The sequence below is a fragment of the Eutrema salsugineum genome, unplaced genomic scaffold (assembly GCF_000478725.1).
Source record: "Eutrema salsugineum unplaced genomic scaffold, Eutsalg1_0 scaffold_4, whole genome shotgun sequence".
Lineage (NCBI taxonomy): Eukaryota > Viridiplantae > Streptophyta > Magnoliopsida > Brassicales > Brassicaceae > Eutrema > Eutrema salsugineum.
Window position 1 is genome coordinate 1,305,612 of NW_006256686.1, and position 15,493 is coordinate 1,321,104.

General features: G+C 38.8%; 2 protein-coding genes across 3 annotated transcripts; both read left to right on the top strand.

Annotated features, from left to right (window-relative positions):
• Window positions 1–8,580: 8,580 nt before the first annotated feature.
• LOC18013577 lies at window positions 8,581–9,113 on the top strand. The gene has a single exon (XM_006396045.2). The coding sequence runs from the start codon at window positions 8,598–8,600 to the stop codon at window positions 8,916–8,918; it is 321 nt and encodes a 106-aa protein (XP_006396108.1). The 5' UTR covers window positions 8,581–8,597; the 3' UTR covers window positions 8,919–9,113.
• Window positions 9,114–9,316: 203 nt separating this feature from the next.
• On the top strand, window positions 9,317–11,490 carry LOC112084636. 2 transcript variants are annotated; one of them, XM_024153895.1, is made up of 5 exons: window positions 9,317–9,416; window positions 9,520–9,572; window positions 9,647–9,711; window positions 10,142–10,965; window positions 11,139–11,490. In XM_024153895.1, the coding sequence occupies exons 2-4, from the start codon at window positions 9,562–9,564 to the stop codon at window positions 10,510–10,512; spliced, it is 447 nt and encodes a 148-aa protein (XP_024009663.1). In that variant the 5' UTR covers window positions 9,317–9,416; window positions 9,520–9,561; the 3' UTR covers window positions 10,513–10,965; window positions 11,139–11,490. The 2 variants fall into 2 exon arrangements, with proteins under 2 accessions (XP_024009663.1, XP_024009662.1); XM_024153894.1 differs by having other exon boundaries at window positions 11,147–11,419.
• Window positions 11,491–15,493: the final 4,003 nt, after the last annotated feature.

Genomic DNA, 15,493 nt, shown 5'->3' on the forward strand with positions numbered 1-15,493 from the left:
TTTCTTGGCCTCTCTGAGAGTGCATCAGCTGAATCAAATGTTCCCCTTATACTGTGCTTCGTGGCTTCCTCATTCTTTGATTCATGTTTCAGCTGATCTTTGTAGATCTCCTTTTGTTTCTGCTCCTCGGCTTTAGTTTGCTCACTTAGTGAACTTGTCACCAATAGATCGCCCTTAACCGGTAACTCCACATCTTTCTCCAAAGATGGAACTGAATCAGAAACAACAATTTCTTCCCTGAAATCTATATTCCCATTGGCTAGAAGAACACATGTTTTCTTGCTGGTGCATTTGTCGGCATAGTGCCCTTCCTCTAAACACTTAAGACATCTCACAACAAAGGTTGGTGATGTGGAAGCCAAAACCTTGCCTTTAGGGTTTTGAGTTTCTGTGAAAGTCTTAGTGAATACCTTTTGTTTGGCAATGTTTAAAAGGTGTTTACCAACTGATGAGATCTTCCCAAAGATCGGCACAAAGAGGCTTGAAAGAGAGATAAAATAGAAACATAAGGTGCGGAATAGACTTCTGTTCTGAGATATAAATCGATAAATATGTTGCTAAGCAACGAATCGATCACAAAAGAAAGATAAAAGATGATAAAGATGTTGCACAAAGCAACGAGTCACTCTCAAAGATAGATGAGAAATGATAAAGATGTTGCACAAGACAACGAATCACTCTCAAAAGACAAAGAGAAATTTCTTCAAGTTTTGATAAGAGAAAAGAGTTGTATTGATTAATTTTGATGATCCAATCCAGGATGATTATTTCTGGGATCTTACATGAGTTTATAAAGAAATAAAAGTGCCAAAAACAAAGCAAGGCACAAAATTCTCAAAGCATTAAAGTGCAAAGACTAGAAATAATGACTAAGGTTGAATAACTCTTCATCTCCACTTGCCATGACCTTTAGGCTTCCTTTGGACGAAATTTGATTGTTCTTCTGGCTGGGCATAAGTCTTGAATCAACAAACTGGGCTTGAAGAGAAGTGATCACCATTGCCTCCTCAAAACCTTCCTTTGGAAAACCCATTGGGACAAAACCAAAGGTAAGGGAAAAAGAATACAACTGAGACACTTAGCCATTTGTTGATCTTCTTGGGATTCTTTTACAACCAGAGTAGTTGTAAACACCTCTTCTTCCTCCTGGTCCAAGTGTCTTGGCCGAATATAGTTTTGAACAAGTATTCCTCCATTTGTTCCCTTGAGCTTCTCGGCATTAACTCGGGTCTTAGTACCATCTGGATCAAACAATGCCTCATTCTCTAGCTCATCCACTGGTACAAGCTCTGGTTCAGGCTCTGGTGCAAGACCCATTTCTTTAATGCTGGCCATGATCATATCATCCTCCCCCAGTTGAAAATGATTTGTCCTCAAATCAGGACCAACTTTTGCAGTAGTGTCTTGTTTATGTCGAAGCTCCTTGAGTGCAAGACTCTTTTTAGTGAAGATAAGACCTTCGGATGGGTTTCTCAAAGGAAAGATGCAATCGATTTGCCCAAACTGAATCCTGTTCCACCCACTCTCTTCCAAAGGCTCATCGGGTTTGAGAAGATGGTCCTCATAGTCCTGTATAACAAGAGATCTTCCACTCGGCAGCTCCGGTGCATCATAACTCAAAAGAATTTCTTTGTAAACAGGCTTATGACCAAGTGATGGAGAGATTAGAGTTCTTTGGACATTACCAGATTTAGCAAGGAAGTTGTTTCGCTTGTGGATGTTGTCCTCAGCCTTTTTCCCTTTCCGCTTTTCATCTTGATAAATCTCGAAGGGTGTCATTGGAACAAGAGTGTGCTTCCTGCCTTTGAACTCAAAAGAATACTTGTTGGTTGAGCCATCATGAGTCACTCGTCTATCATACTGCCATGGCCTTCCCAACAGGATGTGACTTGCTTCCATAGGTAGAACATCACACAAAACTTTGTCCTCATACTTTCCAAGGGTTAGAGAAACCGTTACTTGGTTGTTCACTCGCATTGCACCTTTATCATTGAGCCAATGCAGATTGTACGGCTTGGGGTGCTTCTTCACAGTCAAGCCAAGCTTATTAACCATGTATTCGCTTGCTACATTGGTGCAGCTTCCTCCATCGATGATGAGATTGCACACCTTGCCTTGGACATGACATCTTGTGTGAAACAGGTTCTGTCTTTGTGCTTCCTCATCTGCCTTAGATTGCACGTTTAGTATCTTTTTCATCATCAAAAGTTCTCCTGTAGCAGCATACTCTTCTTGCTCTTCTACTGAATCAGAGATCTCTTTTTCATCTGCTGATTCGTACTCTCCATTTTCTAAGAGAACCAGAACTCTCTTGTTTGGACATTCACTAGCAATGTGTCCTCTTCCTTGACACTTGAAGCAGACTATCTCACGAGCTCTAGTAGTTAATGCTTCGGTTTTGACCTTGAAGTCTGGTTTAGCAGGGACTGATTTAGTAGACACCACAAACTCAGCACTTGGTTTTTCTTCTTTAGCAAAGCTTGGTTTAGCCGTAGATGAACTAACTCCAAAAGTTGATCTAGATCCTCTTCGCTTAAGCTGTTGTTCAACCAAAATAGCTTTGTGATATATCTCCTCTAGATCAGCATAGCTTTGCATCTCCACTCTGTCTTGAACTTCTCGGTTTAGCCCACTCAAAAACCTAGCGATGGTTGCTTCTTGATCTTCTTCAATACCAGCCTTGATCATCAGAGATTCCATTTCTTGGAAATAATCTTCTACACTGCTGTTCCCTTGAGTCAAGCGCCTAAGTCTCTGGTGTAGCTCCCGGTGATAGTGACTAGGGACAAAGCGTTTCCACATGAGTGCTTTTAACTCATCCCAAGTATCAACAGGTGGATCCCTATTGCGTTTACAGCTTGTTGTGATCTGATCCCACCAGTTTATAGCATAGCCATACAACTCTGTAGCAGCTAGCTTCACCATCTTGAGATCTGAATACTCTTGACAATCATAGATCATCTCTACCTTCTTCTCCCATTCCAGGTAAGCGTCTGGATCATTCTTGCCATGAAAAGGAGGAACTTTCAATTTCATGCCCCTCATGTCATCATCAACACGTTCTCTTGCTCCTCTCCCACGTCTTGGACTGCCTTGTGAAGAAATATCATCACCAACATTATTTCTAGGCTGTCTCTGCTGGACTGGCACTCCATTGACATTTCCTTCTTGAATTCTCCTTGGATTAGGCTCTCCTTGTAGTTGATCAATCCGTTGATGTATCTCTTCTACTTGAGTTTTCATCATATGCTCCAACCGAGCCGCCAATGCTTCCATCAGAAGTTTGTTGTTATCGTTGCTGCTGCTGGTTTCATCTTGATGATCATCCATGACCTTCAGCAAACACACAAAAAGATCACCAGTATCTTGCTTTCACAACCGATCAGGTTCTAAATATGACTCTTCGTGTAACACACAGAACTATCAAACAAAAAACCCTAGCAATTGATCTAAAAGACAGATCCGAATTTGAAAAGACAACTCTGCAACCAGATCCAAGCTTATATGTGTGCTCTGATACCAACTGATAAGATCCTCCCAAAGATCGGCACAAAGAGGCTTGAGAGAGAGATAAAATAGAAACAGAAGGTGCGGAATAGACTTCCGTTCTGAGATATAAATCGATAAAGATGTTACGAATCGATCACAAAAGAGAGATAAGAGAGGATAAAGATGTTGCACAAAGCAACGAGTCACTCTCTGAGATAGATGAGAAATGATAAAGATGTTGCACAAGACAACGAATCACTCTCAAAAGACAAAGAGAAGTTTCTCACAGTTTTGATAAGAGAAAGAGTTTTTGATAAAAAGAGTTTGATTAATTTTTGGTGATCCAATCCAGGATGAATAATCCTGAGATCTTACATGAGTTTATATAGGAAATAAGATGTAGAAAACAAAGCAATTTCGTAACTAGGCAAAAGACTAGTCAAAACATTAACTTCAGAGTTGAATAACTCTTGATCTACTTTGAATCTTGACTAACTCTTGAACTTCTTCTTCACTTGATTTGTCTCTTGATATCTTTGGACGAATTCCTTGATGGGTTAATACAATTATGCTCTTTGGGCTTTGTAGAAAGTCCTCCTGGATGCCAAACATAAGTTTGCAAACTTCCAAACCAATCAGGCCTAAAACACTTCAGGTATAGAACCAGAACAACCCATTTTGGGAAATAAAGAGTATCTTTGTGATCCGATGTCCATTTTTCCTGATCTTGGGCTTGTTGGAACCAGAAGAGATCCATTAAGATTCTCCAAGTGGTTTCATGTAGAAATTGTTTCTGAGGTAGGCTCGGGAGCTCGATCTTTGGCTCAGACGCGTAACCGGGCCTGAAGCAGATCTGCTGAATTGTAAAATTCATATCTTCCAAGTCTGAACTCCTTTTAAAGTGATTCCAATTCTCTATGCTTCTGTGATGAACAAAGATTCCAGGAAAGGTACGTTCATAATTTGATTCCTTCTGGCTTGGTCGTAATCCTCCATTGAGCACGCGCAGGTCCAAATCGAGTAAGCTTGACTTTTGTCTGGTGTGAAAACTGAATAACTCTTTCATCAAAACCCGGATTGAACCGATTCCACTTCGAGGAGTGCTCTAGATGAGGTGAAAACATAGTACAAGTGGCCTTTTGACTGTTCCAGTTGAGATCGGACCCCATTTGTGTTGAACAATGCAGATACGTCTTCTTGGGCGTCCTCAATATCATATCACTTGCTCTCCAAAAGTTTTTCAATCTTCCCACAATTCTAATTCAGGAAAAACATTCTACAATTTTGGATTTGATATGATTGATGTGAATTTCAGGCCTTAGTCGTATCTGGCCTTGCAAGAGAGCAGACGTCCATATTAGTGAGCAAAAAGAACCTTCTTGGAGACCCTCAACCATCTTTTCTATCGGTAATCTAATGTGCAATGCATTGCAATTGAAACAATTATATAATTACCATACTAAACAAACAAAATTATATTTTTTGTTTATAAAAATTATTTATTGGCTAACACACTATCACCACTCAAATCATTAATATTTAATGTTGAATATATGATACAGACTGTTGAACAAAAAAAAAGAAAGATGATATGGACGATTTATAAAATATAAAGAGACGTGTTTGACCCACCAAAAAAAAACTATAGTCTGAATAAAAAGAGAAGAATGAAAGGAGAATTCTTCAGGGAAAAATATGAAAAAAGCATCAATCGCTTAATAGAGAAGCATTCAGCGCTTGGGAAGAGCTCTTGAGTTAGGACAATGGAGTGGCAAATTAAAAAAAAAAAAAAAAAAAAACTAAGAATCAGGAGGATCCAGCAGACATTTCTGAAGAACTGACTTGGGGAAATGTCAAGAGGGCGACCCTCAGATCTGTTGTCAGACTATGCAAAGTCTCATCAAATTATATGGTTACGATTTTCCAGAACAACTATGCATACTCTCAAAAAATTTCTAATTCTATTTTCAAATCCACGCGGCAAGGACCTGATTTGTGGGAAGCTTATCATTGGTCAATGGTCTCCCCAAGAGGCCGTGTTGATAGATATTCATAGAGATTCCCGATACTCAAAGTTACTGTCTTGTTCGACTCTTTTGTCTTCTAAACCAGTGTATGACTTGATTACAGTTTATTGTATCTAATCCTGAACTTAAAAACTTTTTTTTAGTCTTCTCACGGTTCCTAATTCGAGAACACCGATTTGCTATTTTGGGTTTGATATGATTGGTGTGCATATTAAGTACTCAGATGTATCTAAACTCGGAAGAATGGTACCAGAGACGTCTACATTCCAACTTTAGTCGAGAGAGAATAATCTTCTTGGTACTTTTCCACTGTAATAATTCTTTGTTTCTTACTATTACAAATAAAACAATTATGTAGTTACCTCAATAAAAGACTACATTATCTCATTATATAAAATGATTTTAGCGGCTAAAACACTGTCACCATATGGATCACTAATATTTGCCATTGGTTATATTATATCAATGGTTTATTAAATATCACGAGACATATCAAGACCCACACAGATAAACACTCAAACAAACATATCTTAAGGAAAACTAAAGGAGAATTTTTGGAATGAGATAAACTGAAAAGCATCTATTTCTTGGGGAGAGTTCTTAGAGTTAAATAGAGCGACAATGGAAAAAGTTAAGGAGAAGGATTCATCAAACATTTTTGATTAACTAACTAGAGATTATCAAGAGATTGCTTTAAACTGAAAAACACACTGACAAAAGATTGGTTAGCATGATTTCTCTTAACAACTATGACAAGCCTTCAAACTTTGGTAATTTCTTCTTTATCTCCGCACGGCGAGCACCATAATTATGATTGAGCTGCCAACCTCTGAAAAAGAAGGTTATAGGTAGAATTTTGTGCTTTCAACTTGTAAGCATAATTCACATGAATCTTGCGATCTGTTAAAGCATCTAGATTAATCGTATAACAGATTCATAAAAAGATTCATATGAATACCTCCATTTTTTGTAGTAAAAAGATTATTTTGAACAGTTTTTGAATCAAAGTTGAAATACAAGTTTTTAGATAAGAAATGGTACCTCCCCTCTTTCCTAGAAATTTCTCTTTTAGGTGTTCTGTTTTATATAATGTTTTTATGATGAAGTCAATGTATCCATTTTTATGATGAAGTCAATGCATCCATTTTTAGCTATAATATACTCTCTTTTTTTTTATAAAAAAATCTAAGTTATATACTCTTAAAAAGATGATTGTGTAAGAATAACAAAATGAAAGATGGTACATTAATGGGAAAATTGGCTTTTTCCTCCCTAAACTATACAAAAATGTTAAATCTATACCCAATCTTGTATCTTGTGCCAAAACGTTTTCAAGTTTTAAATAATTTGAATTTTATACCTAAACTTTTCTTTTTGTGCGTAAAACATCATTCGATTAAACGCTATTTAAACTCTGTTAAATCTAGTATATGTGGCATCCACATAAGCAGCCACATCAGATTTTCAAAAACTGAAAAAGAAAATAACAAATGACATCATTTAACCGTCAGAAATCTTGAGATTTAGCCATAATCCCTCATCGGCGTTTTTTTGCCAGACAAAATCCCGACAATGATAGAAACCTCAGGAATCAATAATCTGGTTTTTCTGATACTTTCGCTGGTGATGATTAAGAGCTTCCCGGAGAAGTCTTCAGGGGCGGCTCTTTCGCGTAGATTACCACCGGCGGATCTCTTCGAACTCATTGACGGAAAAATGCTTATGAAGGTCGATCTTCCTGGTGAGCCTGATCGAGCTTAACGACGACCAGGAGAAGTATAACTCTTCTTCTTCCTCCTCTCTTATTGAACCAACCTCCCGATTTAGACTGGTAAAGAAACTCAAACCATTATTACTAGCCGATGGATTCTTAATTCCTCTTGGATTCACCATCATTCCTAAGTAAAGAAACTCTAAGCTAGTGTTCGCCGTCGTCCTCTGCTTACTATTCCTACCCTCTTAGCGTTGCCACCAACAGAGGAGGCAGATAAACTCGGTGGCTACTGTCGGTTGTCCACGTCTTGCTATCATCAGGTAAGTTACTATCCTGTCATCTTTTTCTTCTTCTTCTACGCCAATAGAGCAATTTGATAAGCGTGGCGACTAAAACGGTGGACATCACGGCAGAGATTGCGATAATGAGGAGCTTTTTGGAATTAGGAAGGGATTTAGTGGCATGATGGACAATTAGAGAGAAGATGTTGGCTGGGAAGGAAGCGAAAGACACCAGAGAAAGAGTCGAATGTAGAAATGTTGAAGACGAAGAATACAAGAAAAAAAAAATAACTAACCCGGCGTCGTTTACACCTAAACCTGATGACGTTATGTTTTTGAATGAGGTCTTTGACATGGACTCCACATCGACAAGGGTTGACGGTTTTTTAACGACGTTTGGTGTTAAGTATGTTTATGCACAAGAAACATTGTTCAAGTATGATACTCAAATTAAATAGAAGTGTAAGTATGTTTTAGTCGGATATATAAAGTCAGGTTTGAGATTAACATAATCGAATAGTTGGGGTCTAAAAAAACCAATTTTCCTACATTAATGCCTAACGGATATCTTATTCGCAAATGTCATCCACACATAAATTTCACATAGTTTATTTTGATTCAAAAATACTCTATTTTTTTTAAGATTTTCTCAAGTAAAATATTTTTTTTTTAGTTTGTTGATCAATAATAATAACTAGATTTTACAAAATAAAACCAATATTATTTAGATTAAACTAACATCTTAAATAAAACGACCAAATATTTTCTGATGTTCGAATTCAGAAAATAAGAAATCCACAAATCATGACAAATGCAGTTCTAGTAGTTTCTAAATATTAGTATAAATTTGTTTCATTTAATGGATCACCCCTAAAATTAACCACAATATCTCCAATTGAGATAACCTTATGTATCCAATCAGCCATTGGAAAGCTCAGAATCTGCCATGTAAGACTCATATCCTCCTATCTCCGTCCTCAGCTTTCTCTCATTTCCCTTCTCAAATTCCATCCTCCCAAGCAACTTCACACATTTCCAGAGAGAGAGAGAGACCAACGAAGAGAGAGAGACCAAATACTTGGAAATATGGCTTCTACCTCCACAATGTCATTGGTCACACCGCTTAACCAGACCCACTCATCGACTTTCTTCAACCCATTACCTCTGAAACCATCCAAAGCGATGGCTGCACCTAGAGGCAGAACACAGAGGCTCCAAGTTAGAGCTTCTAAGCTCAAGTTCGACAAAGCTGTAACTGGACTCTCAGCGGCTGCTCTCACCGCCTCGATGGTGATCCCGGAGGTTGCTGAAGCCGCCAGTCCTGGAATATCTCCTTCTCTCAAGAATTTCTTGCTCAGTTTTGCTTCGGGTGGCGTCGTTCTCACTGTCATCATTGGTGCCGTTTAGTGTCGTCGTTGGTGTCTCCAACTTTGACCCTATCAAGAGAACCTAAAAAGCTAATATATGTTTTAGTGAAAACTCCTCAGACTAGCCTTTAAGGTTGACAAAATGACAAACCTAGCTTAACATATTGATCGCCTTCCTAGACTAACCTTATAAAGTTGGTCTTATACCATTTTGTCCAAATAGTGAATATTATTACGAGAATGCCATTCTAATTTTAAAAAAATATCAGAATAAACATATCTATAAATACACTATAACATTTTCATATTAAGTCATATACATACGTATATACAGATATTTAGGAAATTAAAATGAAAATTACAAATTAAGAATTATACATATTATTTTTCTCCCAAAAATACACAAATTACGGTTTTAAAAAAAAAGCAAACCCTAATATAAAAACAGGTGATTCGGCGACGAAGGAGGCGATTCAGCGACGGCCGTTTAGGTTACACGATTTCGACGGCAACGAAAGGTTTTCCGGCGACTCCTCTGGTAAGTGTTTCAAATCTGGCTTATCCATTTCCTCGTCTCCAACAAGTTTATTTCAAGGGATTTTGGGGTTAGGTTGAAAACGGTTTTCACGTTTCTGTTGCAGTGGTGGTGTTAGGGTTTATTACCGCATGTTCCGGTTTCAACGATGGTGTCGCGGTAACGCCAGAAGAGAAATCTATCTTTTCTTTTATTTTACTCTGAAATCGCAACCCTTTTCTTATTTTTTGCAGGGAAGTATTACTATCGTTGTTTCCGTCTTTCGAGAACGATTTCTGGAGAGAGTACATGATTTCCGGTGAGTAATATCTGTTCGTAATGGTTGGGTTCAAAATTGCGTTTGGTAGACTTTAAGTAGTTGTTGAAAATGGTAGATTTGTATATGTTAAATGGTAGATTTGTTCGTGTTTAACGGAGTTATTTTTTTATGTTAGATAGATTTGTTTTCGTCTCATGATGTGGTTTGAATAATCGTACTATTTTTGGTAGAGTTGTTGTTGATATGGTAGATTTGTGTTTGGTAGATTTATGTATTTATTTGGTAGATTTGTATTCTATATTTACTTCCATGTGTGGTAGATTTGTGTTCGTTTTGGTAGATTTGTATTTCGTTTTGTGGTAGGTATTCTATAGTTGCTTTCGAGTTTGATAGACATGTGTTTGTTCATGGTAGATTTGTTTTGATATGTGGTAGATTTTTAAGATTTTAATGTTTTTTTTGTTTGCAGATATGGCTTCAGCTAGTGGCTCAAAGGATTATCCCCAAAGATTATACCCGGAAGGCAGATCTCCTTTGATGAACAAGAGTTTTCATCATAACTGCAAGGTTCATGAGTTCATCTTCTTGATTAGGGATCAGCTTGGGGATGGAATTTTCGACGACATTAAGAATAATTCTCAAGTTAATGTGTTCCTAAAGCTTGCGTTGAATTCGTTCGTATGGAGTGCTAAGACGGTGGATAAGAATCATGAGTTCTGGACTCTTATTGGAGGTCGTCCGGTTAGATTTTCACTCTTCGAGTATGGTGAAATCACGGGGCTGAACTGTGATCCATTTGATCCCAATGACAAGTTGGAAATAGACCACAGTGAAAGGTGAGGAAGGCCCTAATTGGCATGAGTTAGAAGCGTTAATGAAAACTTGCCAAGCATGGACCTATGAGAAAAAGAAGATGGTGGCGTTGCTTTTCACTTTGCATGTTGGCGTATTGGGACTTCACCGCAACAGTCGAATCCCGTTGGCTTTAGCGAAAACAGTTATGGATGAAGCAGCTTTTGAGAGACAGCCGTGGGGTCGTTATGGATTCCATTAACTAATTTATTCCATCAAGATTGCTAATTTGGGGGGACCACGATACACTCTCCACGGATGTGTACAGGCCATGCTTGTTTGGAGTTATGAGTGCATCCCAATATTGGCAGAAAGAGCAGGAAAAATACGCCCCGATGCAGATGACTCAGTTGTTCCTCTTCTTAAGTGGACTTCATCACGATGCTGATATTTTTTGAGACTCTTTTGGAGATGTATAAGAGTGAAACCGAGGACAACAAGGTACTTTTCTTGTAGCTTAATCAGTTATTTAGTTGGTAGAGTTCTTTGACAATAAGGTAGATTTAATATTGAGAGTTAGGTAGAGTTATTCATTATACAACAATGTTTGGTAGAGTTATTAAATTTGGTAGAGTTCTTACATTTCGTAGAGTTATTAATATCATTTTGTATAGCATGGCAGGTTTGGGTTAGACATCTGTTGGTGGTGAAGCCTTTGGAGAAAATATATCCTGTTTGGAAAGGTGAACCCCGACTTGTAGACGTGGATATAAAGGTGCATAACATGATATGTGATATTCTGGATGGAAGCTTGGATGAGGTGTTCTGGGAATCTCACAAAAATGGAGGTGGTCTTGATGTGTGGTGTCGAGGGTTGTCAAGTTTTATCCTAATTGAAATCAATAGCCGCAAGTGCACAGCTGATCGATTGTAGTACTTAGGGATCGAATCCACAGGGAAGGAGGATCTTTTGCTGCAAAAAGCCTTTGAAATAAGTTAAAGTAAGGAAGTCTAGAACAAAAACGGTTTAGTGGGGGTTTGGTAGTGTGTTTAAAATCTAAAAACGAAATCTTAAAAGAGAATACGGAAATTAAATGGCGTAATAACTAAACTTAACGAAAATAACTAAAAATGATAAAAACGGATATTCTAATGCTTAAATGAAAATGAACTAAAAAGGAAAGACAATATTGAACTAAAGCTTGAAAGAAAATCGGTGTAAATCAATGGAGAAGAAAGCGTTGGGGTTCAGGGAAGTTTTCTCAGGGGTACGAACGATTCAAAACATTGCTAGAGAGTAAATTGATAAGATCTTAGCTTAAACTTTTCGAGCTGGAGTCACGGACGTATGAATACGCCACTGTCGTGATCATAGACAACTATCTCTCTCAATCCTGACCAGTAGGTTTCCACTATGGCCCTGGAAGAGAAGAGATGCATTATGTTTAAGACTCGTCCTAATTCACAAATCGCCCATAGGTAGGTTTCCACTCCTATGTTTGTTTTGCTCTCCTAAACTAGATCTGATACCTGATGAACACTTTCGTGTCACCAAGCATCTGGATCAGATTGTAGTTCATGACACTACTCTCATGCAGTAAAAACGAATTCAGAAGAAAAAGTTCTAAGATTCAGCTCAATAGCCAATAAAATCCTCATCGAACATATAAATCCCCATCGAAAATCCCTTAATCCCAACAATAAAACTACTCAGACATAATGAACGAAATCAAAGACATAATACTAAGAAGTAGAATAGAAACCGAAATTGAAAAAGAAAGAACAAGGGTTCAAGAGAACAAATCTCTCTCTCCCTAAAAGCTAAAGCAAAAACAATAAGAATATGAAGTAGATATTTCGGTGGTGATAGGTTACACGATTTCTAGGGCTCCTAAGACATGTATTTATAGTGCTCAAGACCTCTCTGGACGTCACTTAGGGTTTCTCCAAATGTGGGCTTCAGAAATGGGCTTTTTGGGCTTGGAGGTTGAAGGCCGCGGTCGGGACAAGTGTGACCGCGGTGGATGAGTGATTTGCTGCGGTCGGGATACTCCTGACCGCGGGAAAATGCTTGTTGGCCGCGGGTGGAAGTGCTGGCCAGCTGGTTTACGGGACATCTTGCTCTTAGCGTATCTTTTGATTGAACCGTTGGATTGCCAAGCTGTAAAGTGCACTGGAAAGCTGATACTTCCATCTTTAAGGTCTCCAAAGTTGAGCTGGATCAGACGGTGAGAAGGCCTTCAATCAGGGGTGAACTTCTGACGGTTTGACTCTGAGCTGAAATCTGGTTTTCTGTCCATTTTGTTAAGCTTTTCCCTAAGTTACCTGAAAAGAGTCTTGAAACTACAAATACTAGAAAAACATAATAAAAGTACTTAAAAGCAATTAAAAACATAGAAAAAGTATTTCAAAACAATCCATAAAAGTGGTCAAAATACGGTGTTATCAACTCCCCCAGACTTAAACCTTTGTTTGTCTTCAAACAAAGCAAAAGCCTAAACTGGTTAAGTGAAAACAAAAATAGGGAATGCACAAATCTCATAGACATGAACTCCTAAACTAGGACCAAAGATAGTGCATCAATCCACAATTTAGTCTAGAAAATTCTCACTAATGCACAAGAGATACTAGTCCACTTTTTCCGTCATGCAAAACTTAAACAATTTAAATCTTGATTTCAGTCAACTAGCTCTCTACATTCATTAAGTTCAATAGTGAGTTCTCATTAAAGACATCATCCAGGGTAGACGGCGTTTGGCATTAAAGGGCTATTTAAGTGGTGGAGTTAAAGTGTTTCGGGTTACCTGAAGATCTGGAGGATGCAAGATAATATGCAAAACCGCAAGAGAGATAAGGAGCTGTTGATGACCACAGTTTTCAGTCACTTCTTCTTGCCAAATGTTGTTGCATAATCCTTCCTCCTTTGTTGTAAACAGCTGTTCCCCCAGACTTAGATTTTTTTCGGAAATCAGAAAACAATCTCCAAAACTCCATAAAATCGAACTCCAGTTGCCTTGGGACTTAAAATTCGACCTCTCTAGACTCTCTAAGGCTTTTATTTCCTTTCTTTTCTTGTTTTCGGATTTTTTTTCTTTTTTTTTTTGGAAAGGAAATGCCTTTTAGGGAGAGAGACTAGAGGACGAGATTGTACCAAAATTCGAGATTTTCCTAAGGCAAACTGAGATTCCTCTTGTGTTGAATCCTTCTGTGAACTTTTTCCGGCAAATCGCAGGTCTCTGTCTTTGGTGACTGAAAACTGCGTCGTTCCTCTTTCTCTCCAACGTTTTTGCACTTATCTGCATATAAGACAATAGAAAACAAGAGTCCATGTGGTTTGAAAGAGGATTGGTTAAGGTGGGGAACTAGCTAAAGATGAACTAGCCATTCAGGATCAACAGAGAGTGGTAAAAGGATAAAGGAGTCCTGAATGTATGATTCGTTTCCCTGGTCTAATGCTTCAATGAGAAAATTCAGTCCAAATTAAGTCCAAATAAAACAGAGCTAGTGTATCCCTTCATCTAAATCGAAATCATTCAAATTCCTCTGGGGTACTTCGTTTGAAATGTGTTTAGCTACCGCCTAGTCTAGTCCTAAATCATGAATGAGCATGTCACTAGGAACAGTCTAAAACACACAGTCAACTATCATTGATTCATGTTCACCATTCCCTTTAAAACGTATTTTGTCCGATTTTGAAAAACTTTAAGGAAAATGCAAAAAATGTAGATAATGCAAGACTCATGAAAGAAAAGTGGTTAGAAAGGGATGAAATCCTCCCCCAGACTTAAATCACACTGTCCTCAGTGTGAAACAAGTCGAGATTGGATGAGAAAGATGCATAGATAATCGAATTGGTAAGGACAAAGAGAACTTACCTGGATCCGGGATGCTGGTGGAGATGAACCGGATTCATTCGAAGGGGTTTGGGAAGGTGATTAGGTGGTGATGAAGGTGGTGGAAGGTGATGAATGAGGTGGAGGGTGATTGGTGAGGTGGAATGGGATGAAAGGGGTGGTTTGGGTCGGGTTTGGATCTCAACGACCAAGTGCCGCGGTCAGGGGCTGCACGACCGCGGCGAACCATTGCTTGGCCGCGGTCAGAACTACACGACCGCGGTCGACCATGTGTTTCCCGCGGTCAGAACGCCTGCGACCACGGGGGCTTAAATAGCGGCCTCTTCCTGCTTCTCCTTGGTTCCTGCTGGGCCGAGCAGTCAGGTACCATCCTTCTTTTTGGTTTTTTCTGGTTTTTTGATTTTTTTGGCTTTTTTGTTTTATAAGAAACACCTGAAACTAAGAAAAAGAAAAAGATCAAAAGAAAAAGAAAGAAAAATTCTAAAGAAAACAATACCTAAATGGGTTGCCTCCCATTAAGCGCTTTTGTTTTAAGTCGTTTAGCTCGACTTTTGGTGTTGGACGTGACTTATTCCAATGAAGAAGACCTTGTCCTGAGACAAGTTTTTGTCGACATCTCCTTCCTTTGCTTAGCAGGTTCGAGATGGTAGCTCCTCCAGGATCAAAAATCAGTCTTGGAACTTCTTTGAGGTATGAGTCTTCAACACCACTTGTGACAGGAGAACGTCTTAGATGCTTGTATGATGAGGTGAATAAGGTCTCTCTCACTTCATGACATTGAACCATGTTGCAAGATACAAGGACAGATGATTCTTTATGATCTGAAGTGGTGGAGATGGTTAAGCATCCAAGGTGAGGACAGTTTGCTTGGAGATGTGTCGCAATGGCTTGAACTGTTGGAGAATTGGTAAAAAGAGCATTGGCCGCTGGTGGAAGTGTCGCAACCGCGGTAAAAGGTGGTTTGGCCGCTGGTAGCGCACGCGCGACCGCGGCGAAAGGTGGTTTGGCCGCTGGTAGCGCACACTCGACCGCGGTGCCGAATATCCCAGGAAAGATGTTCAAATCCTCTTGCTTCTTGTCTCCAATTCCTTTTCCTTGTGGAGAGTCTTCGGAAAAGAGACTTGAGAGCCATTTAAACTCCACTCTTGCTTCGATTAAGTCTGCATCACCTCTTA